Source organism: Harpia harpyja, chromosome 13, assembly GCF_026419915.1.
Source record: "Harpia harpyja isolate bHarHar1 chromosome 13, bHarHar1 primary haplotype, whole genome shotgun sequence".
NCBI classification, from domain to species: Eukaryota; Metazoa; Chordata; class Aves; order Accipitriformes; family Accipitridae; genus Harpia; species Harpia harpyja.
In genome coordinates this window covers 11,071,006-11,097,705 of record NC_068952.1, presented here as the reverse complement: position 1 = coordinate 11,097,705, position 26,700 = coordinate 11,071,006, and the positions used below count along the sequence as shown (strand labels likewise).

General features: G+C 40.0%; 1 protein-coding gene across 1 annotated transcript in view; it reads right to left on the bottom strand.

Annotated features, from left to right (window-relative positions):
* The window catches only part of PTPN14 (protein tyrosine phosphatase non-receptor type 14), a 124,276-nt gene that overhangs the window by 21,411 nt on the left and 76,165 nt on the right, over positions 1 to 26,700 (bottom strand). Inside the window, exons 4-13 of the mRNA XM_052805415.1 lie at positions 23,247 to 23,344; positions 20,949 to 21,016; positions 18,010 to 18,080; positions 16,153 to 16,240; positions 13,609 to 13,697; positions 11,882 to 11,969; positions 11,056 to 11,138; positions 8,689 to 8,746; positions 5,204 to 5,282; positions 2,069 to 3,558 (exon numbers count right to left, since the gene is read on the bottom strand). Of these exons, the coding sequence (XP_052661375.1) occupies positions 2,069 to 3,558; positions 5,204 to 5,282; positions 8,689 to 8,746; positions 11,056 to 11,138; positions 11,882 to 11,969; positions 13,609 to 13,697; positions 16,153 to 16,240; positions 18,010 to 18,080; positions 20,949 to 21,016; positions 23,247 to 23,344 (2,212 nt within the window). The remainder of the gene's footprint in view (positions 1 to 2,068; positions 3,559 to 5,203; positions 5,283 to 8,688; positions 8,747 to 11,055; positions 11,139 to 11,881; positions 11,970 to 13,608; positions 13,698 to 16,152; positions 16,241 to 18,009; positions 18,081 to 20,948; positions 21,017 to 23,246; positions 23,345 to 26,700) is intronic.

Below are 26,700 nucleotides of genomic sequence, written 5' to 3'. Positions count from 1 at the left end.
TCACATATCCCAGAAACTGAATGTAACAGCAGCCAGGGAGGGATATCATTTATTGTATTCATGCATCATATTATGCTATGACATGGAGAATCAGAGTACGAATTTTAAAGGGAAGCCTGGTTCTCGGCATGCATTTGGAAGCTGTGGTCACCACACAGGCCAAGCTCAGCTCCTAGAAACACACTGCTGAACCTGAATGCCCTCAGACATATGTTACGGCTTGATTTTTCAAAAGCCTGTGAGCTTTTTCCTCACCACTGTGTTTTTTTACTTAGTGCTCTGGAGAAACAAACGAAAAAGCCAAACAAAAATCCAAACCCACACTGCTTTCTTTTCATACTTTCAGAAAGCAGGAAAATGCAAGTATTTTTTCTTTGTTGGGGATTTTATTATTATTACAACTTGCAAGGTCAAATAGAAAAGTCTGTGTTTAAAAGATCAAGGTCATCAAATTACCATTAATATAACATGTGATTCTTATGACAAAAGGAAGGTCTGCATGTGTTAAGACTGCTGATCTAGGCTGAAACCACCTTAAAAGCTTAATGCTAAGACCACCCCTTTACTTTCAAAACAACAATAAAAAAGCACCCTTTGACCAAAGGCTGATCTGAATGATTATGCAGAGGAAAGTACTCAAATAACATCTCTAAGCGTTCTTCTCACCTTCATTTCCATCCTAAAATCCTTTGGGTTCCTGCTTCTCAATGTTTTCTTTCCTCAGAAGATCAAAAGAGCATATATATGCTTGTTGTTACACCAATGTCTACAGTATTCATTCATGAAAGATTATGTTTCATAGTCAAGTATTTATTTTATGTTTAAAGTTTAAGATTCTGCAAGGATTAAATTCAGTCTCCGTGATACAACTTAGTGATTCCTAACCATTACATCAGTGTAAGGATCCCCAATGAACAAGAAGCACTATACCTACGTTTAGAAAATTTCTTTTAATATACCGTAGTATTTAACTCTAACTAGTTACTCATCTAGTAGTACATTACAAACTCTTTCCTGCTCTGGACCGTTTAGGTGTTTCATTAATTTGTTTCAGGAATTGCTTTTTGTTTCAGACCTCAATTCTGAGAAGAAGAAAAAAAAAAAAAAAACCAACACAACTACGGCCCAGACGACTTTGCTTTCTGTGAGTATGGTTGCACTCCCAAATGTTACATCAAGCACATACGTAAGGCACTAAATGGTAAGCACCCCTCATATTTCTGCCATTGCTTGCAGTGGCACTGCAGCCTTTAAATACTTTTTACTCTAAATTCTTTGCAAGTTTAAAAGGACCCTATTTCTCATACTTGAGTACATTTTTAAAAAAAATAAACAATCCAGGTCCTCAACCACATAGCCTCTACATGTGTTGCTTCTGTAATTAGATATCTGATCGCTCATTTAGTTATTGGCGAAACTGGCAATCCATATTCTACAGGTACCAGTGTTTTATTCAGATAAGTATATTACATAAAGTGGCAGGAAAGACAATCAGATCGTTTGAAAAGCTCCGGAGCTTCCATGATGTTATATATTATGCGATACTTAACTCGACATCCCTACAAAGAAGGAATAAAATGCTAGTGCCGAAACGCAACCTCCCGCCCATCTCGGCAAACGCGTTTCAGACTCACCCTGCTCTCAGATCGGTGGGGGCTAGCGAGCCGTGCAGGCAGAAGGGGAGCGGGCATGGAGGGGGGCTTTGCAGTCTGCCTGCTCCTCACCCGGCTGCGTGCTCTGCCACCCGCCTCGGGCTGGCACTGCTGCCAGGGTGGTGGCATCGTCAGCTGGATCGGACGCAGGTCTGGCCGGCAGCCGAGTGACCACAGCGGAGGAAGCAGGCAAGCCCAATAGCAGTGCCTGGGATCAGCCCCTTTGGTGGCCATACAGACCCACGAAACCAAACCGTATGTGGCACTTGATATCAGACTTCCTAACCTCAAGCAAATCAACATCTTCCACTCATGCGTTCCCCACAGTTTACCGATCCAACAGTTTTCTGGTACGGAAACTGGCCTGTATGATTACTAATTTCCAAGAAGCCACTGCAACAGAGGAAGGCACTTACCCTGATCATGATTTCTCTTTCTACGATGCTGTCCTCAATAGAAAACATTTCAGAGACAGGCCTTTCCTTGACAGGTTCTTTCTTGACCCGCTCCTTCACACTCGTGAGGTCAGGCTCTGAGATAGAGGGCCCAAGCGAAGACCCGTTTATTGCCATTTGATCAGTTCGAGAGACACTAATGGCTTTGGAGGGCCCTGGCCTCATGGCCTTGGCCCTGGCTACAGCCACAGAAATACTAACATGGTCCTGCCTCAGGGCTCCATTGCTGACACTTTTCCGAGGCCCAGGATACTCTGGAGGAGGTTTATTTGGTATTCTAGCCAAGGCAGCTTGCAGCTGAGCACTGTACTCCATGTTCTCGTGGAGAGCTGTTATCCGTGACACAGATTCTGGGGTTTCTTCTTCCTCTTCGCTTTCGCTGCTGTGTATCAGCATTGTGGCATCGGAGAACGTCTTTTTGTGATGATAATGAGGAACTTGCTGAACTTCGTGCCCCATCTGAACTGACTCTTCTGGCTGCACTTGCTCCCGCAAAGTGTTCCTGCGCGGCAGAGGGGCGTTTAAAGTTTTTAATGCCATGGCTTCTATACCACGGACCATATTGCTGATGACCTCCAAACTATGGCGCTTGTTCACAGCTGCGTGATGCTTCACTGCCATGAGGGGCTCGCTGACCTCCTGCAGCGACTGACGGACGACCGGCGAGCTGTCCTCCTGGAAGGTCTTTACTGACAGCTGGACTTTGCGAGTGACCAGGTCAGGACTGCTCCCACTGACATACTTGTGCCGGTGGCTTGCCAGGTCCGGCGTGCTAGTGGCAGGACGTGGGCGCGGGTACGGAGGTGGGGGTCTGAAGAGATAGTTCTTTAACATGTGAGCGGTGTTGTAACTCTGGCTGCTCTGCAGCTGCATGTTAGCCAGTTCTGGTGTACTGACAGTGTGGGATATGGCACTGGCTGCTGTCTTATTTTGCGCAGCATTATTAGGGTTCATTTGGTCAGATGGAGTGACAGGCTTGTTATAGCCACTACCCTGGGGCCCGTATGCAATCGTGTAAGGATGTCTCTCTCGAATCTCAGGCTGACTGTAAACTAGGTCTTCCGGCTGGTTATAAGCATGTGTGTTTCCAATATTGAGATTCCTCAAAGACTGACTTTGGCTATCCATCTGGATCACCCCTCTCTTCATTTGCCTCATGACAGTTTCATAGTCTGGAGTTGGCCGGTAAGATGGTACTATGATTGCGCTATGTCTGTGGCTGGGGATATAATCTGCTCGCATGATGTCACTTCCAGGGATGCTCAGATTTGAGGACATTGGAGATGCCTGGATGAAGTTCTGTGAGTGATTGAGGGAGTTCATGCTGTGGGCACTGCATACACTCCCATTGGGTCCATTACCATTCAAGTAGCTAAAGTCCACTGGACACCTATCCAAACTGGTCTGAGACCTACAGTAGAAAGTTTCTTCATTTCCATGGAAAATACTATCTGTGTAGAGCAGAGATAAAGACATTGATAATTTTAACATACAAGGACTTGTTCAACGTTAACAAAACTTCAACTGCAGTCTGCACCAACAAATACAGAGACAGCTTAGTGTACAACTGCAGGGAACATTTGGTCTTGCGAGCATCCTTGAGTCACTGAAAAAGAACTAAAACAAAGCTAGTCATGTAAACACTCCAACACTTAGCAAAATATGGTCGTTCAGATCCTTGTGGGAGACATGAAAGGGGAGAGAGAGGAAATGTTTTTGCCTGGGGTGGCAATGAAGAATAAAGGGGCATCTCCTCCCTCAGCATCCTGGAAGGATTCACTGCTGCTGCCACCTTAAAAATCCAGTGCTGCTAGCCTATGGTAATCCTAAAAGTTCTCTTGTCTTTTCTGTTGATGCACCGTTGTCTGTGATTCGAAGTAGCAGAGGACTGTGAAATTGGAAATCCTACTTCAGACCAAACAACAGTTTTGAGGATCTGAAGTATAACAGAGCAGGGTGATCAGGACTCGGTAGGGGAGGACCGGGGGAGGAAAAAAAACCAGAAAACCACTCTACAGATGCACTAAAGGGTATTAAATACTTCAGCAAAGGATACCTGAGAGGGAATCAAGATGGTAAAGGTGATGCCCTGGATTACAACTTTACTGCAAGTGTCTGTTGTTGAAAATCTCATAAGAGTAGCAGCTCCCAAAACTCTGAAATCAGCTACTTCTTCAACAATATAGAGAAGTCTGTGGTAAAACTAAGGGAACTTTACAATTCTTCTAAAATTGTGAACATCCCCCTTCAGATCCTCAGCTTCGAAGTAAAATACTAGTAGCCACTAAGTCAAATCTTCTACTGTATGCAAGGAACTATACCGAATGGTTCCTTTCAAAACTTATCAAATTCTGCCTTAAAATTAGTCAGACCACCACAACACTATCAGGTATGACTAAGAGCTCCTCTGCCAGTGAGAGCACTTCAACTGTACCTCTCATGAACTGCAAAGAACATAGCCTAACAGACCTGGCTATGTGTATTCCAAAAGGTAGTGTGGTTAAGGGTGCGAGACTCAAGGTGTTTAGGGGCCGGGCTCCATTCCCAGACTTGATCAAAGTAACCTGGTACAACCTCTTAGAGAATTTATTTGTCAAATGCAGGGGTAAAAACAGTTAACCCTCCTTACATCTGTAAGGCTAACAAAGCAGGCAGATGTTGGTGAAAAAATCAGCAGAAAAGATTATCTAAATACACAGTTTTGTGACCAGGACGCTATGATTTCTCCTACAGTAAAAGATATTTGCTGTCTCCTTTTCCCTCACTCCATTTCTCTCCCTGGCCCCAGCTGGCACTGCCTTTGAATACAGCCATCACACTTCCTTTAGAAATTATTTTTTCAGCTCACTGAACTGGAATACCAAGTTTAACGTCCATATAACCATGCACAGACATTTTAGAGAAATTTGAAAACTGAAATTGGACTTTAAACAGAAGACTTACTGCAACATTAACTATAAAACTGCTAGCTCTCCTCCAGCAGCAGCTCGCATTTGACCATGACAGCATTAGAAATCTAGGCATAAGGGTTAGGAGCTTCTTTGCATACACATAAAATTGAAGTCCATTAAAGGAAAAAATATATGCTCTAAGTACCTTGTGAATTATGTGTTTCAGTGTAGTGTTCTCCACACTGGACATGCATAGGAGGCAGTATAAATGGATGTTGTCTTGGCTGAAATAAAAGCACAAGGAAAAAAAAGCATTAGGCACTTCATTTGTTACAATTTTTGCAGCTGAAACAGGAAAAACGGTTCTATGCCCTTTCCACTGAATACTGCTCTTTCTTACCCAGCCAAAGACACATGGCTTGGCATTTCTTTGTAGAACAGAGAATAACACTTTGTAAATTGTTTGCTAAATTTTGTTACAGAGCCCAAAGCTGACCAGTTAAGACTCCTTTAAGCTCAACCACTTCAGAAAACAATATCCAGACTCCCAGCTCACTTAGAACTTTTCAAAAGTTTATTAAAAGCCCTTGCCCTTGAAGAATTAAAGCGAAACAAAACAAACACCTAATCAGGAGAGAAGCAGAAGATGAAACAAATTCAAGGACCTAGAACACTGTTATACAAGCAACAGGAGCACATATGGACTTAAAATAACTCTGCAAATTATACGAATATCGGATTCCCTAGATAACGAATTGGAGCCTTCCTCCAACAATCTGCACTGCAACAAGCTTTTTAACACAAGTATCACAGGGACAATTCAGCATTAAATCAGCAGGATCCTTTGCAGTGAAATAAATCACAGTTGATGCCATATTCACCAGCTTTGTCCATTGGTAAACCAATGCGTTTTGCAATCACATTTTACCACCTGCACTGTAATGTCCTGTCTGGTGTCACTGAGCAAAGCTTATAAAAACATACTTTGATATATGAAGTAAGCAGAAAGAGAAGGAAGACACTCTTGTCTGGTGAATATGTCTTCCTTTACAGCAGAATAAGGGCTTTTCATGTAGGCTGATTCAAGTAGTTCAAGTTATTAAGGAATACTGTGGAAGCCCAAGGCAAAAAAGAAATACCAAATAATTTACCTTTGCATGCACATGCACAAATTGAGCACCACGCAAGTTAGCTACTGAAGAGGGGGTGGGGAAGGGGTTAAATTTACATTTTCTATGTAAATGGGGAGAAGGAATGAGAATCAAAGAAACTGAGCGCACATATGAATTCTTGCATACAAAATTACTGTGTTAAGCCAGAGCTGGAAGATGACAGGAAATATTTGTGCTACAACAATTACTTCCAAGGGTATAAAACCTGACTCTCACTGAACAATCTGGGGGAAGGAGCCTGCTGCTGACAACCTGAGTAGAGGAGCTTGGTCTGGAACAAACCAAAATTTTGGAAAGCCTAACAAATGGAGGCAGAGGAAAAGTGCAAGGCAAAAGAAGTGACTTCTACTGGGAATGTATAGAACTGGAGCACACAGTTTTCTTTGTGATATATGTTGTGGAAAGTATCTGCAAGAAATAATTAGGAATTACTCTTTTTTTTTTTTTTTTTTTGAAGGCCTATCTGCCTCTTCTGACAGAACAGGAGAAGCTTGAGGTCTGCAGAACGTCAATATCCAAGTTAAGGATCACTTAGAATTTTTTTTTTTCTTTTAAATCAGCTAATTAAACATATCATCATATTAAGATCTCCCACACTGAGAAGGTTTTGCTGGAAAACCAGCATCATTGGGTGGCCTGACAGGAAAAAGAAACAGAATAAAATGGCTTTAAAGTAACACTTAATAATACAGGTTCACCATGATGCCAAAACCAATATAAAGGGTCTTAATCTGAAAGTAATGAACATGATCCTCAGCGAAGTGGCAGAGCCTCACCCCAAAGATTCCATTTTCACTTCCTTCCCATTTATGCCTACTGATTTATTACCATACAAGACAAATGAATAGGTAGGTGTATAAAGGTATGTACAGTGCAGACAACAGTCAGGAGGGCTTTTTTTTTTTTCCCCCTCCCCAAAGAGAACTGTTCCAACAAGTTAACAAAACAATTATGAAAAAAACAGTTGAAAGTTCAGCATGAACGGTTAGCAGCCCAGTTCACTTTTTAACTGATGAGCACACATTCCTCCTCTTGATCTTCCTAAGACTTTGGGGTTTTTTTGGGTTTTTTTGTGTTTTTTTTTTTAAACTTGCTGCATGCTTATGTTCAAAACAAAGAGGCAGCAGGATTTGTTTTTCCTTTGAAAAAGTAGACTTCCATTTTTCATATCTAATATAGAAGGCAGCTCTCTTTTTCCCCTTGTGATATATCTATCTAAGGCCATAGCATAAGAATGCAAAGCACATTTCATTTCTTCACCTTCAGTTTTTCATAGTCATCTCCAGGGACCAAACTAGCAGATACTAAAAATACTATAAATATGCCTCAGAGAACATAATACACAGCCTGCATATTGTATGGTGACACCTTAGAAACATGCTAAGAATGAAAGGACAAAGAAATCCAGAGCCAGCTACAACAGCTTTCCTGCCAATGGCTGGGAAACACAGAGTGCAACTTTTAGATCTAAAGGACCATATATATGAACACAGGAAAATAGCCGGTGCTGAAATCTGCAAAGATAAAGCTATCCTAATATCAGTACCTGCTTAACCTTAATTTTGGAACATTTTCACAAGCTGTAACCACACCATGGGGAAATGTCAAGAAAACACTGCTGCCCACATTAGCTTTCTGCCATGCAGCAATAGGCTAATGGAGTTATCACTCTAGGAAGGTCTACAAAGCAGGTATGACCTATATCACACATGAAAACTGGCAACCTGCATACAGATAATATTGCTCTCTGTCTAAGGAATCAGCAGTGCTGTTGCTACTCTTATTTAACAGATTCTGAATTACTGTAAGAAATAGTGACTTACTACATGTTAAAATTGGATCCAAAAAAGCTTCCTTAGAACTGACCGGGAAAAAAAGACTCCCATTGACTTTTTTTTTTTTTTTTTTTTTTTTAAGATTTCAGGAAAAAGTTACCCAGTTTTGTCAGATTTATAGTATTTATGGAGGTTAGTTAAAGGGAAACAAATACAGTTTAAGAAAAACTGAGTCACAATCCTATACTGATTATAATATTTTTACTTAAAATCACAGTACTTTCCCACAGAAAACAGGCTCTTAACCCAAGAAGCTGGTAAATTCTAAGTAGACTTCATACAAAACCACGAGGAATGAAGAAACGTGAAATGAGAAGCTGTAAAATTATGTAACAACTAGGTTTTGATGTATACAGCACAAGACACTTCAAATTCTTTCTAGGGGATTATTTTCTCTACATATTGAAATAACCTCAATCCAGTAGAAAGGATGCTCAGTTTCTGCAGGGCAAATAAAAATAAAATGCCTTGAAGACTGTAATTTTTAATACTCAGTGGTGATATTATCCAGTTAAATTAATCAACCTGGGCAGCCACACCCTTGAAACTCATTCCAATCATATTGCCTACAAGAAATGAGTTAATGTGCTTATTTGAAATTTAGAAAGTATTCCATCTTATACAATGCCCCATACTATTAGAAATGGTATAGACATTCTTAAAGACCCCACTGTGGCACATACCAAGGATGACCTACTCCAAGTGGGCCGTCGTCGGATAGGGGGAGGAGAACTTGATTGTCTGTGGAAGAAAAAGTAAAGAGAAATACTAGAAACTACAATATTTCAATTCTGATTCAAGAACGAATGGGAAAAACAAGAGATGAAGGATCTGTAAGTATTGCTCATTTATGAGATTTTAAAAATACGAATAAATGAAAATAATTCAGGTTCTTCTCTACATACAGGAAGTATTCCAGTTCAAAAATATATATGCCTTCTGTTCATGAACCTGTTTGGCTTACTTGGAAACACAAGAAAGAAAAACCCTGGTTTAAAAATGAATCAAACAAGTCTCTTAAGCAGTAAAAACCGAACATGGCGCACAGGCACAGTCTCAGGTTATTTAACGTGAACATTAAAACAATGACAATTTTATGAAATTCATAGCAATCACTCCAAAGCAATGCACACAGAACAGGAGGGGAAAAAAAAAGCATGACTGATCAAATTATACTAGCAGAGCCACATACACTGTTAGAGTAGCCAGGTGCAGTGGAAGGAACAAGGAGTGTAGGAGGAAAAAAAATGAGGAAGGGAAAGAAACAAGTTGAAGGAGGCAGAAATATAGTGCTTACGTGAAAAGAGAAAGGTGGAATTTGTCCTCTTACAGTTTCTGATCTGGTGAATGATGTTATGTGCAATTAGAGGAAACGCACGCAGGAAAACAAACAACTATCATTTTAACACAGAGGACAGGAAAATTATTTGGCTAGAAAACACACATTGGCATATGCTGTCATCAATACCTGTGGCTTTAACACAGAAGCAGATACCACATGAGACTGTAGTTAAGGAGAGCAGTTCTAATGGCAAAAACATTTTTAAACTCCAGTTATTTCACTCAGTGACCTCATGACATTCTCTATCTTTATTAGTCCAAATATTTGTAAGTTGTATATGAAGCTGTTACATACACCCAGTTCATGGTACCCACATACTTATGGCTCAGTATTTAGAAATCAACACAATCAAAAGCTATTGCTTCTGCAGTCTGAATATGAATGGTAACAGAACAGTCCTCTCTGTTGACCCCAATATACAGCTTCAACGGGGAAATATTCCAAGATGGCAGACTATGGTATTTTGTTTTCTTTCTTGACTGTCACAGGGGAGACAATCAGGAGCTTCCTTTGAACTCAATTCCTCTGAAACCGTTAAAATTAAATTTAGTATTGGACTACTGAAATGCATTATATGCTGCGAAGAAATGTCTTTTCTGGTCTTCCACTCACCTCCCAAGAACTGTAAGCGCCATCTGAAATCTAATCAACATCTCTTTTCTGTAAGTGAAAAGATCATTCTATGCAGTTCACCTCATTGGTCTCTCCAATACTCTAACTCACTGTATGTTAATATAATGTGTGCATATATAATATTAGAAAGCTACACCTTCCAATCTTCCCTTCATCATTTTGGCTTTATTTTCCAACAGATGGCATTACCCAGCTGAACAGATGGGATGTCCAGCTCTAACTAGAGCTGTTGGTAGAGATGAGACTTCATATCTTTCCAGCTAACCAACCTGGTAAGTTTTGCAAGGAATTCATGTTCTCATTGCTATACAAACCCAGCACATCACAAAAATTTCTCAAAACTCTAAACTTCTGAAAGCTAAATTTACCTCAAACTAAAATTGTTGTGTGCTGGTATAAATGAAACATCCTCAGCTAACAGACTTTTGACTTATCACTAAAGCCTCATGAATTCCTCCTTCAGTTAGGATGAATCCACCTGTATGAGAGGACTAGCTCAAGGCCAGTTCCTTAGTAAGTGCTCAAAGTAGAGCCTAAAGGAGCCTTCAGGTTCAGATTTAATGTCTCTGCTGCGTTGTGCTAGTAGGGCTATGCAACTTAACTTTCCCAGGTGTCCTCCCTCGTTTGGCGCACATAAGCAGCAGACAAATTATACCACCCAAATTATAAGATGACAACCTGTGCTTTCCACCAACCTTAGCTGCTAGATGGGTAGTGCATCTTCAAAATGCTACTGCAGTTCACATTTTGGCATGTTAACATATGTCACCCCTCACTCCAGTTTATACTAATACTAATAACTCTGGGTTATGAATGGCAGAGACCAACGGCTTCAATTCAAGACTGTCAGATTTGGCTGCTTGGGGAGCATCAAGCCTCACAAGACTCAGAATGAAATTTCATTCTCAATTGTCTGTTCTTGCTGGTGGTTAAAACAAAACAAGAAAAAAAGGGAAAGGGGAAAAGAATAACTGTCACAAGTAACTAGAAAAAACAAACAAAACCAGACATGCCAAAACTCAGATCAGTTCCAAAGCAGGGTGTCAGAAAACAACTCTGAAGAAAGAGTACTCACTCTGTGCAGATTTTGTTCTGTTTGTAAAACTTGTGTCTTGCTGCAAACAGCCGTGAAATATATTTGGCATTTTCAAGATCATCCTTTAAACACAAGGAAAAAAATAGGAAAAAATAATATATATATAATCATTCATTTTGTTATTCTTACCAAGAAGTAACAAAGAAGAGTTTTAAAAATCCAATTGCAATAACGCTTGGTAAGGTCCATCATGTACAGAATCTGGCTGCCAAGAACATGTCTAGTGCCCTCAAGAGCATTCAAGGCATTGAATTACTGAAATACAGTGGCATGCCTTTACATGCTGCCACTTCACTGCTAAGTCACAGTAGGAGGGGAGGAGGGACAACAACAACAAAAAAATGGCTCAAGCTTGCTGGTCCAATTTCTATACTGGCCTTGGTTCAGGGAGATGTGGAGTGATTTTAAATAGCACAGAACAGCACTGCAGCCCTCTGAGTTCCAGTATGTGCATGCATGGTAGCTTATGCCCAGTTTCTACAACTGCTTATGCTGCTATATTTATGCCAACGTGAAAGATAGTGTGGCACTGTGGATGTTTCATCCAACAAGCACTTCAGTTTTTCGCAGACTTCCCAGCATGGTATAATTTGGGGTGCTTGGAAGAGAATACAAATATTGGTAGCTAAATGAAATTAATTTCACTCTCTGCGTAAAGTCAAATGCAAACTTGGCGGGGGGCTGGAAGGGTGGGGTGGGGTCTGTGTCTTATGGTGAGTGACCCCCTTTGAGAAAGTGGAATTTTAAAGGTTTATTTTTTATATAAGCAGCTTTCTTGATGACACTGATTAGATCTTTTTCTTACTGTGTGAAAGAGCACGTTCTCTTCTTTGTTGATCAACTCTAGAACAATCGAAGACTTGTTATGTGCTATATTCCCAATGTCATTCCACCTGTAGAGTGAAAAAATGCAGTAGAGTTTGCCAACACATACATTCAAACATTTCACAAACACATTAAGAATCCCTTAGTCAACATTAGTCTCATTTTATGTGAAAGCTTTTCAGTAGCTGTTTGATGAAGAAACATAGTCAGGAAAATAAGGAAGTCATGCTCTGATTAAAGGAGAAACAGATATTCAGCTCTTATCCCAAAGCAGGAGAGTTAAAAGCTCTCTTTAAAAACACCAATTTGAAGACTCAGAAGATACAGTGAAAATACATTAATGATAAACATTTTACTGAACTGTGGCATTTTGAACTGATTGATTTTAGCCACATGTAATGGAAATTTTTAATTTTTTTTTTTTTTAATAGTGCCATTCCTCTCCAAATGCCATTTCCAACTTTCCTCCAGTGCCGATTCTTCCTGAAGAAGGTTAAGTTGACAGCATGGTTATGTAGGCTATGCATACCATGTTAATACTCTGGTTTTATTATGTTTGCAATCTTTTTTTTCAAGTAATTGTCAGGTTACCCAAGATCAGAGTTATAATCTTCTTACAAATAGCTGACAGACATTTGCGTACATTGCAAGCAATCCATGGGGATGGAAAGGACTTGTTTGTTCTGTTTGCAGCATGCATTCCTCTTCATGTCATGGCAGGATGCTTGAAGAACGTATTTCCAAAGAATAAAGGATCCCAGAACCAACTATCATTTCTACATGTAAAGAAACTTCTTGCTTTTGTCACCTGGCACAGTTAAAGGATCATCTAATTTATTCTCAAAACTAAATATGCAAAACATCAGCTATGTGGAAAAGGGAGCCCTAACATTTTTTTAAGATGACCACTGAAAGCCCTTTTAAAGCAAAAAACCCCAACATTCCAGCTCAAGTCTGATACAAGCCTTAGCTACCAACTAAAAATTAGTGCACCTCATAAAACACAATTTTTTGGCTGCACAAATGTTCATATTCTACTAACAGGGACTAGTAAAAATTTACTTCAAGTTAACACCAACAGTAATGGAAATACCCACCAGAACAGTAGCAAAGAAGAATGAGTGAAACCCTGGCCTCCCTGGAATCATGGAGATTTCTAGCAACATTTTCATACAAAACAAACTTTTATAAGAAGTAACAAAACTCACAAAAGAAAGTTAACGGAAAAGTTTAAGTGATTCTTAACAACCAAAATAAACAGCAGAACAAACAAACACGTGACACAGCCAGGATTTTCAAAATTACGGAATGAGAAAGGTCAGCTTTTTTTTTAGTGAGGCACCTAAATATGGCAACCAGATTTTCAGAAATGTTGGCTGACAACCGTGAGGTTTCACAGATTTGCATTCAGAAGCATCGAAGAAGCAGACATAAAGGCAAGAAAAGAAAAAGGATCAAAGCCTTGTAAGTAGAACAAGATACATGACAGACAACTATGTCTTTCTTGCCATCAAACCCATTCAGACATCAGAAATTATTCTTTATTGCATCTCTTATGGCCAAGAGACCAATCCTGAAAACAGCGAGGTGACTGCTCCTTAGTTAGGATTGGCACTACTGAAGTCACATATACAAGTAAGGAAAAAACCCCACACATGGAGCTCTGAATAGGAACTCGCTTTAAATACAGAAGACACTAGTTTTTACCTATAAATCACAGTTGTCCTTCCAATTCTGTTTTTTATGAAGATTCCCATAAAGAAAATACCGAGGTGTATGTCATTTCCATGATTATCCTGCAGAGAAAGGATAATATATTTAGTTTAATAAAGAAACTGGCCAATACATGCATATGAATGCATGCTGAACTACCAAACAGAAGCCCTTCTTCAGGATGAGTGCAGGACTAACCCTTGACTAACCTATATTGTACTGCTCATCAGACTCTTGATTTTCATTATTTCAACACAGTTAGCACTTAACTAGAATCATTCTGTTGATTAGTGAAAACAGATGAAGTCTAAACGAGCCCAAGGTTCTCCTCTATCAAACAACACGCACACCACATTCCCTATCATTGTGATTTTAGCTGTCTAGAGTCCGTATGACTACCAAAAGCAATAGGCCTTTTTCACATTCACAGTATTTCTCCAGTCATCTGTTAAAACATGTAGAGATTTCAGAAAACCACACCTGGAGATGGAATCCCTCTCAAAAGCTATACCCTTCACACTTCCTCCTTCAAGTACTCTGTGTAGAAGTTCACAGCACGTCACCTTAAAAAGTACTTGTATCTCTGTACAGATACATCCTCCATTGTTTTTCAATTATTAGGTTAAATATTAATCTGCGTGCAACGCAGCATCCACTGTTCTTGCATTGTTTTTCAGAAGTTCTGTTGGTTTTGTGCCTACCTACGTCTCCTTGCAGCCTCCTGTTTGAAAACCATGTGCTCCTGTTCCATTTTGCAATCAGCTGTTTTCTTAAAAATGCTTTTTCTTTTTTGCTACAAAAGCTTATGCTGTCAACAAAGAGGTTTTTCTACATTTATCAACAAAAACAACTCCTCCTCAGCTGCATATATAGCAATTGATTCACACTTTAAAGTGGTAAATAAAAATCATGCTAACACAAAGAGTGTGGTTAAAAAGAATTGCTAGAAGAAAGGATATGAGAGAAGTTAATGCACTATGCATGAGCAAATTCTAGAAACCATCAGGCGCCCCTGCATTTTAATAGATCAGATTAGAGCTGTTCTCCTGGCCTTGCTGTACTTGATCCCCTAAGGCAACAATGGAGTATCTGCACCTGTTTCTAACTAAGTGTTAGGCCTTTTGCAAACAAGTGATGGATGCCAATTTTCAAGCCCCAGCCTATGCACTGATTTTCAATGCCACGTATGCCAGCATTCTTCCACGTATACTACAAGTCAGCAGAGGTCCTATGGCTGACAGTCTTCAGTTTAGTCTGATTAGAGGCCTACACGTTCCTCTGCCTTGTCCCAGAGGCAGCTTTAGAAGGCAAAGAGATTAGGAAAATGTTGGGGAAAATGTATGTATTTGTACATTTGTACATGTGTGCATGTGTATACACACAAGTATCTATATAGAAAGAAAGAGAAACGTATTTCTAACAGGGTTTTCTGACAGGAACAAAAGAGAAATCTTTCATTTTCCCCTTTGAATGCAGTTCTATTCATTTACAAGGCCAGCACGCTGCTCTTTGATACCAGGGTAACACCTTCCTGCAATTTTGCAGGGCACCCAGTCCACTCTTCATACTTATCTTAATGACATGCAGTATCTAATGACAATTCCAACACAGAAATCCTTTGCAGCAGCATGCAGCATTAATCTGAATTAATTCAAAGAAAACATTGATTTCATTCATTGTCAATAGACACTCCATAATTTTTGTTGTTGGGTAGGGAGTTTTTTTGCCATTCAGCTCCTCCCCTCCAGGCCAGTTTTGAGACTGGCCAAAGGATCAATTTTGACTTCAGCAGAAAGGGTTCTTTTGTTTGGTGTGTGGTTTTCTTTGTTTGGTTTGGTTTTAAATTCCAAGTCATCTTTAACTAGCAGAAAAATTGCTAGCAGTACACCACTTATGGTGGCTGGGTTGGTCAGCAAAGAGAAACGGGTCATGTCGGTAACAGCAGTTTTCAGTTTCTCAGCACAACTTTATCATGGTGGCATGTGCTCCGTAAGGCCAGGCAGACCATTCAGGGCAGAAAGGGGCTTCCAGCGAAGGGAAAGCGACTACAAATGCAAAAGAAACCTTGAAACCTCCCCTCAGTTTTAAATGTGTGGAGGACCTGTGTGCACATGTAAGAAACTAAGGAAAGGTAAAGTTAATGCTTGGTAAATAGCAACTGAGAAAGACATGAAAAGGTCTTATCTTCCTATCCTGTTAAAGATGACCAGAGCTGAGGTTCATTTGCCCCAGCCACTCTCCCTCAGACAGCACTCAAAGAAAAGCAAGGAGCAACTCTGCTTCCCAAGCGAGCAGGCCCTAGCACACAGCAACCTCTTCTGTGAAAAGGTTTTTGGTGGATGAGAAGTAACACTACAGGCCTAAGATAACCTCGTGCTGCAATGTCCATTCAAACTACCAGCAGTCATTTCACCCTCCAGAACAGTGAAAGAAGTCCTGTCTCTTTTGGACAAACACAGCTTGCATGCATTCCAAAGGTCGCTGCAGACTTCTGCATCATTTGATTCAGATGTTCCTTTATAATATACACTAACATACCTTCACAGGGAAAATTTCCTGTCCAAACCCATCAAGGCGTTCCACTTCATTGATGTACATTAGCTCAGCCTCTGCTGCTGTAATGCCACTGCAATTAGAGTAACAAAAGGCAGCAAATGGTTCAATATTCTATGCACACAAGAAATACTAGTGAAAAGATAGGAGATTCACAAACCACTGTAGAAGACACTCTGGAGACACTGCCTAGAAATGCACAACACAGAACTAACTTTCAACATTAGGATCATAATGAGCAAGGGGAGGAATTTTACTAAATGTTGCTCAGGTAAGGTACAAAGCACACTTTAAATTACAGGAGGAACAAACTGCACTGATCGTATTACTCAGTTTCTTCTGTACACATCAAATGTTTTCCAGGCTTTATTAACTCATCAGGCCATTGCATCAGGTTGTGCCTAGTTTTGGATGGCCAATTTGAGCCATATGGGTCCTAATTTGCAAAAATAGTATACAAATCCACTGAAGTTTCTTAAAATTACTTAAAAGGGAAGACCTACATTTTCAAGTTGGCTGTTCAACAACACGGGCGCTAAATCCAAACGTTGAGCAGATTCTCTTTCACAATAGAGAACAAACCAGCTGAAAACTTTTACACACGTGTCTACACATGCTCCTGTCACAGCTCAGGAATTCAGACAGATTTCAGTTCTCAAAAGCAGGTCAGAATAGATTGCAGGTTGCTCCAAAAGAAGGCCACTATTAATGTTTCTCCTCTTTGCTCCTCCTTACCACAGCTTACAAACAGAAATATAGGAACCAGACAAATACTTGGGAGAAAGGGGGAGAGAAAGGAGGTGGAATGTGATATACCTGCTGAAGTGAGGATAAGTATTTGTTCTTTGTGTTGCAGAAATAGCACTCAAGAGCACAGCAGGGGAGGGAAATCTTTCCTTTCAAGTCTGTGAATTAACCAAGATCACACAAGCAGCCCATGGGGGAGAGAGAACAACAGAACCAGGCCTGTTCATGGCCAGCTTGGAAGCTAACCCTTTGGTTGCATCAAAGGCCCAAGCTTTCATTGAACCTCAGACTGAGAATGGCCTTAGACTCAGAGACTGGTATTTACCCCTTTACAACTATTTTCTGTCATATAATGGGGAGTGCTGCACCCTTCATATAATATTCCTATTGCATTTCATGTAATAAAGCTTTAAATGCAAATTCATAATATAACACAAAAGATATTTCCAATGACGTACAGGCACTGCCATTTTTCTAAGAACAGCACTCTACAGGTTTGAGTACTTCCACCACCAAAACACCTAGATGACATGTAAGGAGGCTTCTTCCAAAGAAGGTATTTGTACTGAAGCACTAATACATACACTACTAGCTCATTACCTAGTAACACCGTATTGTATCTTTTCCACCACGAGACTTAAAACCCAACTCCTGGTATTTTCATTTTCATTACACTGAAAGCATGTGTTTCCCCCTCTCTCTTGAAAGGGGGAAAACCCTCGGACAGACCCTTGGACCACCCCGACCAAGTGACAGGGTCTTTCACCATCAGGATTTAAATGAAACCAAGAAGAGAAAGAAGTCTACTACAGAGTGCAAGTAGTGTTACACATGCTCATTACACCTTATGGTGCAAATGCTCATTTATTTGGGATTAAGTTCCTTGGCCATTTTGTGTTCACAAGAGGCAGATAATCTTTTGTAATAGGCTAATTAAAAATCCCGCGAGACATAGCATAATAGTAACATGAAGATAGGCTAGTTTACCCCTGCCAGAAAAGCATGGGGAGGAAGGGAAGTACTAGGAGGATGATGACAATAAAAAAAATAAATAAAAAAGAAAAACAAATCCAAACCTTAACATGTCAAGCTCACCTGTGAGTTCGGTGTTCCTGAGCAACCTTTTGAGTCAGCTCCTCCAAGACAGCTTCATCTTGGGTCCACTCCTGTAAGAATATGAAGTAGAATCAAAAACTAGTCATCCAAAGAGAGATACAACAAAATGCAAGACAGGAATTATGACGGCAGATGTTTCAGGATTGTTTCCTGTTTACACTCTTCCAGGTAGTTACAGAGAGAGAACCTACCACCAACTGCATTGAAAATTCAGAGCACCGGATGCTGAAAACATGCGAGGAGAACATGAGTGTCTGATTTTTTTTTATATCTTTTTGGGGGAGGGTAAAGAGATACTGTTAAAAATAGGGCTAAGGTGCTTATTATTATTATTATTACAGAGAACAAAGTATAGAGCACGGATAAGGGATCTTTTCCTCAATAAGGACCAAACAAGTCTTTAAAAACACTTGGAAGTCTACAAGTGAGTATACACCTTTTAAAACAGCCCCAAATAATGCACAGACCATGGAAAATGAAGTCATGGGTATTTTCTGTCCTGCAACCTACAGGTACTCCCTTCCCCATGTTAAAAGGGATTCAAAGTTTTGCTACTTCTTCAAATATGTAATAAAATGTACTTTATGCTTGCAACACATTTCTGAGCAGACATTTTTGTCTTCTGCAAATTTAATAATGTGTGGTAGAAACAATTCTGAAATAATTGGGAGCAAGTTAATAAAGGAAGCCTGCTCATAAATTCAAGGCAAAAAAAGGAAGCTGAAAAACTTTCTTGCAAAACCTCAAAGTTCTTATTTTTATTTTAAAAAGCCTTAAGGCTGCATGTAATGTACTTAAATTCACTGCCTGTTTCTTGCTCAGTGGGGCCCTCCCTCTGATACTTGCTTCTGCCACAAAAAAATGTGAAAGTGGTAACGTGCTAATGAAAAATGGCATGGTACATGCCTATGCACAGCTACACACCTGTGGGGTGTACTGTGTACATAACTTTGTTCTTTTCACTGCTGAAGAAATGCCATTTGACACACATTGTAGCCTCACAAGATCAAACAGTACAAACGTAGCTGCCCCTCCCTCATCCACCAGCTCACTTCACTAATGAATTTATAGCAATGTTCTTGTTGGAGGTTCTTTCTATGCCCAAGATTCACCCAAATCCTCCCACTTGCTTCAGGACTAGTTTATATCTGCAGCACTTAGCAACTGTCACTGACTTGCAGTGAAATATTTACTATTATGTTATCCACTCCTCCCCAGAAGAGCAAAGACAAGTAGTTAAAGAAATGTCTAGAGAAACAGTTGATTTAAGAGTAGGCTTCTGAAGACTGTAGGAAGCAGACACTTTGCTGATCTTGTTAAATTTAGCAATAGTAGCATGGACCAAAGGCAAGATACCACAAAGTGAGCACATGCAAAACAGAAGAGAGCTGACCACAACATGATGTAGGCAGCTGACTCAAAAATGGAAGTTCTAGGAGATGGGCCCAAAGAGTAAAATGCTGAACCACATAGAAATTAACCACCTTAAAGCTCATCTAGAGGCCTAAACCATCCCCTATTTTTTTTCTGAATAGAAAAATAGTATCAATATATTGAAAGAACTTTGCAGAAGTTCAGTAATCTACAAAGTGCCAGCTTGACAACGCATTTCTCTGTTTATATTTGCAGTCATCTTCTTTCCCACTTAGGCTATCTTACACAACTTCATAAGCCATCAACTATGCACACGATCACCAATTACTTATTAATAGGTGAAGGCAGCCTACCAAAGAAATCCTGCTCCACTAGTCAGGCTAACAGAAGTTTCTTAGTGAAAGGTCAATACTGAAGCCACATTCTAGCTATACAAGGCATATTCAGATCTCTATACATTAATTCCCCTTCTTCCTGCTGACTCTCTTTTTCAGGCAGTATTGAACTCTGTCTACCAGCTCAAAATTGCACTTTCACTTCAAGACACTGTGCAGGTGTCACCTTTTTGGACTTGAGAATGGACTATCCACTGCAGTTTCTGTACAAAGAGCACCAGTAAATGGGATGAAATGCTTCTGGAAGTGCGTTTCCCAAGCCTTCAAATTACAGCGAGATGAATCATTCTCCCTCTACCGCTCCACTAATTGCAGAGGGAAACCAGATGCTTTAACTTCTAGGCAGCTACACTCAGGGCATGGGAACCCCACCCTACTTCCAAATTTTTTTTCCAGTTAGAAAGAATTCCATGATCTTTCACATTTTATGAAGCTTACACTCAAGATTTGTGCTGATGGACTTGTTCATCCAAGATAAAGCCAGCCTTAACCTCAGCAGGCTTTCCCCCCCCCCCCTCCTCTAAGCCATCCTCTCAGAAAGGCTCAGTGTCATGGACTGCACGAGCTTGGCATTTGTCACCAGAGTTTCTAACATCGTTAGTGACCTAAACCACTTCCCTCAGCATTCAAGTTATTCGCTAGTTTCCAATGTAAATTTAAAACAAATTTACAGCACAGTCCCTGGAGAACATTTTGAGATGACCTGATTCACACTTCACTTCAGTCTAATAGTCAGTTGATGTAAATTCACGTTCTCTTGAGGAAAGGCTGCATGATTTGTCCTGTGACATCACATTTACTACATCAGCAGCCCTCATATCCCCTTGTTATGCCATGTTACTAGTACTGCAGTACTGCTAATATACACCTTTTTAAAAGCTGCAAATTCTTTTTTGATTCAAAGAAGTACATTTCTTTTGTTGACACCTATTCCTATTGGGGGCTTAACAGGAACTGAAAAAGGGTGGAATTTCCACAGCATATATTCATTCAGATACAATCAAGTATATTGCAATTTTTGTGGAGCAAAGTTTATTTCCACTATTAATAGTTCAGCACTAGTGCTTTTACTCTGTTATCAACAAGGCCATCACTGAGGCATGGAGAAATTATTCATAAGAGACCACAAAAGGGGGAGAAGGAACTCACCATAGGAAACAAGACATATTCTCGGAGGAAGTCATGAGATTCAAACTGATTATAGTCTCCAAAATCCGCTGGAAAAAACAACACAATTACTCATTTTAGCACTTTCCACACATGTTAAGACCACACTCGACCTTTGCACAGATGCTTAATTTCAAGTGGGTGAGTCCTCTCTGAAGCCACAACCCAGCACAAAGATTTCTGCTTGTACTTTAGCTTTTAACATGGAGGTCTGAAAATAAGCGTTATTACCACAGATCAAATAACAGCCAACAAGTAATTTCTCTCTTTTGATCCCTAATATTATGACCATTTGCAATGCTTAATCATCAGGAGTACAAGAGTTTCTCTTTCTGTAGCCTTCATGAACTAATACCACCATCTAACAAGGCTGAGATTGCTCAGCCTCTTTAAAAATGGTGCACACTTTTGCTTCTCCAATGTTTCCAGACCAGGCAAAAAAAAAGAAAAATTTAACCTATCTCTGCTACAATTCTACACAACTGTACAAGAGATGCTTAATTTTACAGCCTGGGAGGTTAAAATCCACGAGACAATTCTATTAAAGATTGTCAACAACCAGGATGGCTTGGGGTAGGGAGGGAAGGTCTTATCCTTCTGCAGCCAATATTAGCAGTACAGGCACTGTGTCAGTTTAACTGACTGGCCCCCACCTTTCTACTTCTTCTACATCTCTTTAAGAGGTACTCATCTCCATGCTCATATTCACTCATATATTGGGCTGAGGATTCTTGTCTAAATGTCCTTGAAACTGTGGAGTTTTGAAAATGCTTCCTAAAGGCTAAACTACATTAAAAAATACAAAACAAAGCCTATATTTATCTATCTGTTAAATATACAACAGCTTATATCAAAAGAATATCTTGCTAGGAGGATTTTATTTTATATTAATTGAACTGGATGAAACGCCATCTACAAGATTCTCATATTATAGAAGTTGGAAATCCCCACCATAAATCATATTATCTAAACATTCTTTCAAAGCTTCTAGACAATTTCACATATTGCAGGATGCCAAAAATGCAGTTTCATTTTGTTTTCACCTCAGAGTTATGTTTTAACATAAACAGAAAGAAATCAAAATGGACATGAAACAGAGTCTGTAAGTTTAAAAGAAACGAGTATTTCAAATATCTTTCGCTGCATCACATGCAAAGGACAAAGGGAGTAATACAAGGTCAGGAACAAAGCAAACAAAATTAGGTGCAGCATTTTGATGCAATGGTCTTTGAAATGTAATAGAATATGTAGAAAAGTCAGAATAAAAGTGATTACTTCAAACTGATTACAAAGAGTGACTCACTCTCAAAATTAGGAAAAAGCTTGAAAACACTGGACCAGTGACATATTCAGCATCTATTTAGCCCTAACTTACACACTAGAAAAACTTCGTTTACTTAAATTGCAAGATTCAGTATGGAATTTTATACATATATTTTCCTTCATTAATAAAACATTTCAAGATTTGACAGGAAACATTTTTTCTTCAATTTTTACCTAAGAAATAAGATACTAAAACAGAATTTCTACTGCCCTAAGAAAGATCATAATAGCATTACTCTCCACTGAACCTTTAATTTTCAAGAATCAGATCTTCATGTTTGCTATTTATGTATACGCTTCCCCCTTCCATCTCATGAGGGGACATGCCCAGAGCATGATTGCTGAAACTCTACCTTAGGTTCTCAAAGTCAGTCATGGATAGACTGAAACATACTTTCTCCAAATATAGGGCTTCTTCCTCTGTCCATATACATTATATGATCCCACTTTTACTGATGTCCTTAGGAGGCTCAGAATAAAAATCACATTGTAAGAAGTAGTTTATTATTAATTTATAACTCACATAACAATTATGGTCATGTGTTCTTTCATACTTCAGATAACACTATACAGCAAAACGAGTTTTTAATTAAAGGCAAAATTAAAGCTGCTGTTATGCTCTTTGATGTAATTGCATTTCAAACCAGAGAACGTGAAGCAAATTCATTACTGCAAAGTACTCCGTGGTTGGGGTTGGAAGAACTGGAGTTTTGTTCAGACTCACTTACATGGATTTTAGAAATAGGAAAGCTGAACACTGTGATGTGGTCCATCACTCCCACCCTGAGGGTGTGAGTGTTTCATCAACAGCAATCTACCTATGCGCTTTCAAATCAATAGAAAACCCAGCTGTTGTGAGTAGGAGTCATATGAGGCCTTAGTTAGTGCCCAGACAACATATAGAACAAACCAAAAAAGCCAAGGTTGGAAAAGGGCTATGAGGTCACATCATCTTACCTTGCACTGCCAAACCAGCTAGTCGAATTCCCTGCTCCAATGAAGAAAGTAATCGGCCATCAAGAACATCCTTTTTCACTTGTAGGTAATACTGATACCTAGAAACAGAAAAAGAGCACAAATTAGAACATCTATATGTTGTACATTTTCTGCAGAACAAAAAGACTGCTGAAAGCAAGAAAAACTCACCACAAACAGGTCAGGCTGTTAAACAGCGATCTGTACCTGGCTTCAGAAGTTCCACATTACCAAAACAAATCAATATGATCCCTACATGTGCAATGCTTCCAGGTGGATGAAAAGGAAAATAAAAAGTTCTAATCTGTGTTCCCTAGACCACACAGAAGGAGGACATCTGCGGGGATTACTTCCTCCACAGATTTTGTAGAGGTTACTGAAGACCTTGCAATCACCAATACAAAAAGAGGCTGTTCCTTATTTCTTCTATTGTTTTTGCTCCAGTGTCACCATTTCGATAGAAGAAACAGAATTTTAGCAATATACTTTGGCCTACTGACATAACTTTAACTATGGCCCATATAAAAGTTTTTTAAATTGGCATCTCTCATCTGTAAGGATGATTTAGACACATAAATGAAGCAAAACCAGCTTCTAATATCATGCACTTCCTGATCTGCAGTAACTAATCACAAGACAAACTATGTTGGTTTTAACCACAGCAACAGAACTCACCCATTTCACCTTACATTTGCAATAGAGTAGATTAAGACAAACAAGAAGCTTTCCACAGAAAGCTTAACAAGTTACTGTCCCCATTTATGCATCCCTCTCATCTGCTGAACTGGACCAGACCCACAGCAGAGTTGGTCAAAGCAGCAGGGATATATACCAGTCCCTCCAGCATATCAGGTTAAAGTCCAGTGGAGACAGCTTTTTTACACAGTTGAGTTAGAGCGATAAAATGATCTCGCGTCCATCAGCTTAAACTTTTGGTGCAGACATATGTAACCCGTCCCAACTGAGATGAAACACAATTCCTTCTCAGCCGACATGCAACTCCTCATCAGGTCTGAGCCCAAAGGTAGAGGTAGTATACCAGTGTAGCCTCAGTCCATATGTGCCTCAATGTGCCAACCCCCAGACCTGCTGATAGTAACCGATGCACCTGGGTGACCAAAGTCAGGAAACCCCCAAAACCAGCAAAAAGGTTTCTCAGGCTGTGACCAGATATGCCAAGCTGAACCAGGTTATGAGGTTACTGCTCCCTTCAGCTGTATGCCTGCTCACCCCCTAACACAAAGGGCATCCGCTTAAAATGGCATGGATTTAAAAAATAATTGCTTGAGATAAACTGGGTTAGAAAGAAATGGTACACAAGCATGCCAGCCAGTCTCTGAGACCGCGACCTCTGCAAGGCAGACAGCGAAGAACGGTCAGAAAGACTCGGGGCAGTAAACTCCTAACTGGACTCGGCTGCAACCAGCACACCACATCCGACCTTACCTTCGAACCTTTGGGAATACCAAAGAAACTGTTCTGGTCTCAGTTAGAGTGTAAGTCACCTTCCCGGTCCCAACAGGAAAGGAGAACCACTGTAACATCACCCACGTTACGGGGACTGCACTGCCTTAACTATACTCACAAATGTTACTGTTGAATTCCCTGTGGAGGCACTAGAAAATACCTATGTGCTTCAAAACCAGCATAACCCAAGACACGCTTTGAGGGCTATTAATCAAATGCAGCATTTTACGTTTTTCTTCAGTTAACTTCCATCAGCGACGTGAGATGCAATAACTTGCCACTAGACAGCACCAACGCTCTGACCAGACCCACACTCTCAAGGCAGCGAGGTGTTGAGAGGCTACAAGCACCACAGGGCAGAGAAATCCTCTCAGGGAAGGAAGGCCTCTGCACATATTCTTCATGTCTGAGAAGTTCCCTTCAGAGTTCACAGTTTTTACGTGTGCTTAAAAGGTAATTGTTGGGTTACTGGTTTTAGTAGTAAAAACTTCCTTTTCCCCTCTCTCCCCTACAAAAGGCAGAAGAACATTTTCAAACAGGAAAAATATAATCTCATTTAAAATGCTTACATTTGGCTTTCACACAGCCTGATGAAGATTAAAACTTCAGGGAATTTTGAAATTTGACTGAGAGAGGCAGTGTAAAAAGCATACAGCTTCTCAGCCTGAGCTCTGTTCTTCAGCCCCAGGTTTCATACTTGCTCAGTCCAAGAGACAAATCAGCTTGTTTCTACTTCTTTGCAATGACTAAATCCCAATTCTGAAAATACACACGCTTTCATACAAGCTTGACGTAAGCTGCTTTATCAAGTATGCAGGTGACCAGTTGCTGAATCTGGTCTTCGAGACTTGTAAAACCAAAAGCAGGCTATTTATGTCAATGCTACATATACATGCATGGGTTACATATTCTAGTTTAACAGAACAAATGTAAAATCCACATCTGCCATAAAGTTAGAGCTATTGTTAAACACAAAGTTAAGGACGACGTGAAAGTCAAAACAATGTAAAATCTTATAGTGACATCCTAGCTCTATAGAAGTCAAGAATGTCACCAGCTTTAGTGGAGCCATGATTTCAACCACAGTGCCCACAAAACTATATATAAACCATAGAAAGAATTATTTAGGTAAGCATCATCAAAAATACGATGTCAATGCAGTTACTGTAGTATCAAATATTACGACCAAGACTTTCAAAAGGAACAGTGATGTGGGGTTTTAGTTGCAATTTTAGTTGCCAATACTTTTAGAAAAATTGTTTTAAGCCAGCAGTCAGCACCCACTTTATGAGAAAGATGCCTATTTACAGGTGTTTCACCCTGGTTGTCAAACAGGTCAGGTTTAAGAATCTTAATAGGAATATTCTACAATATTATGGTACGGCATTGCATTTACTCACATTAGCAGAATAAAAGTTTAGGATTTATTATATATTGTAGATTGACATGCAGTAAGAGTTCAAAAGACGTATATAATTAGCTCTCTGACATTAACTAGTGTATCCTTCAGGAAAAACCTCACGGAGAAAGTTGTCGCTTCTCACAGACAAACACACTGAAAAGCAATCACCTGCTATGGCTCTGACACCTTTTTCAATGGAAGTGCCAAGATAAACTGAAGAAGACTGAGGCAGAAACCTCCGGTCTGTACCAGCTTCATCTTTACCCCTGGACTGACAGTGACAAGGGTCACCCACCCAAGGTGTCCCCTAACATCTCCTCTCATTGCAGCCACATAAGGCACAAACTGGGACATCTCCTTTCACAAGGCACCAACCAACTGGAGCGGCTAATTCCACTGTCAAGGATGAGGAGGAGCATACCCTGGAGGAAGCTCTGCTGGAAGGCTCTAATAGCTTTACCAGCCACAGATTCATGGCTCAGCCGTGCTGCAAAACTGTGGTCAGGCTCCCTGCCCAGCCAACGGAGAGGAGAAATTGGCCTGTATTCTGTCAAGGATTTGAGGCTC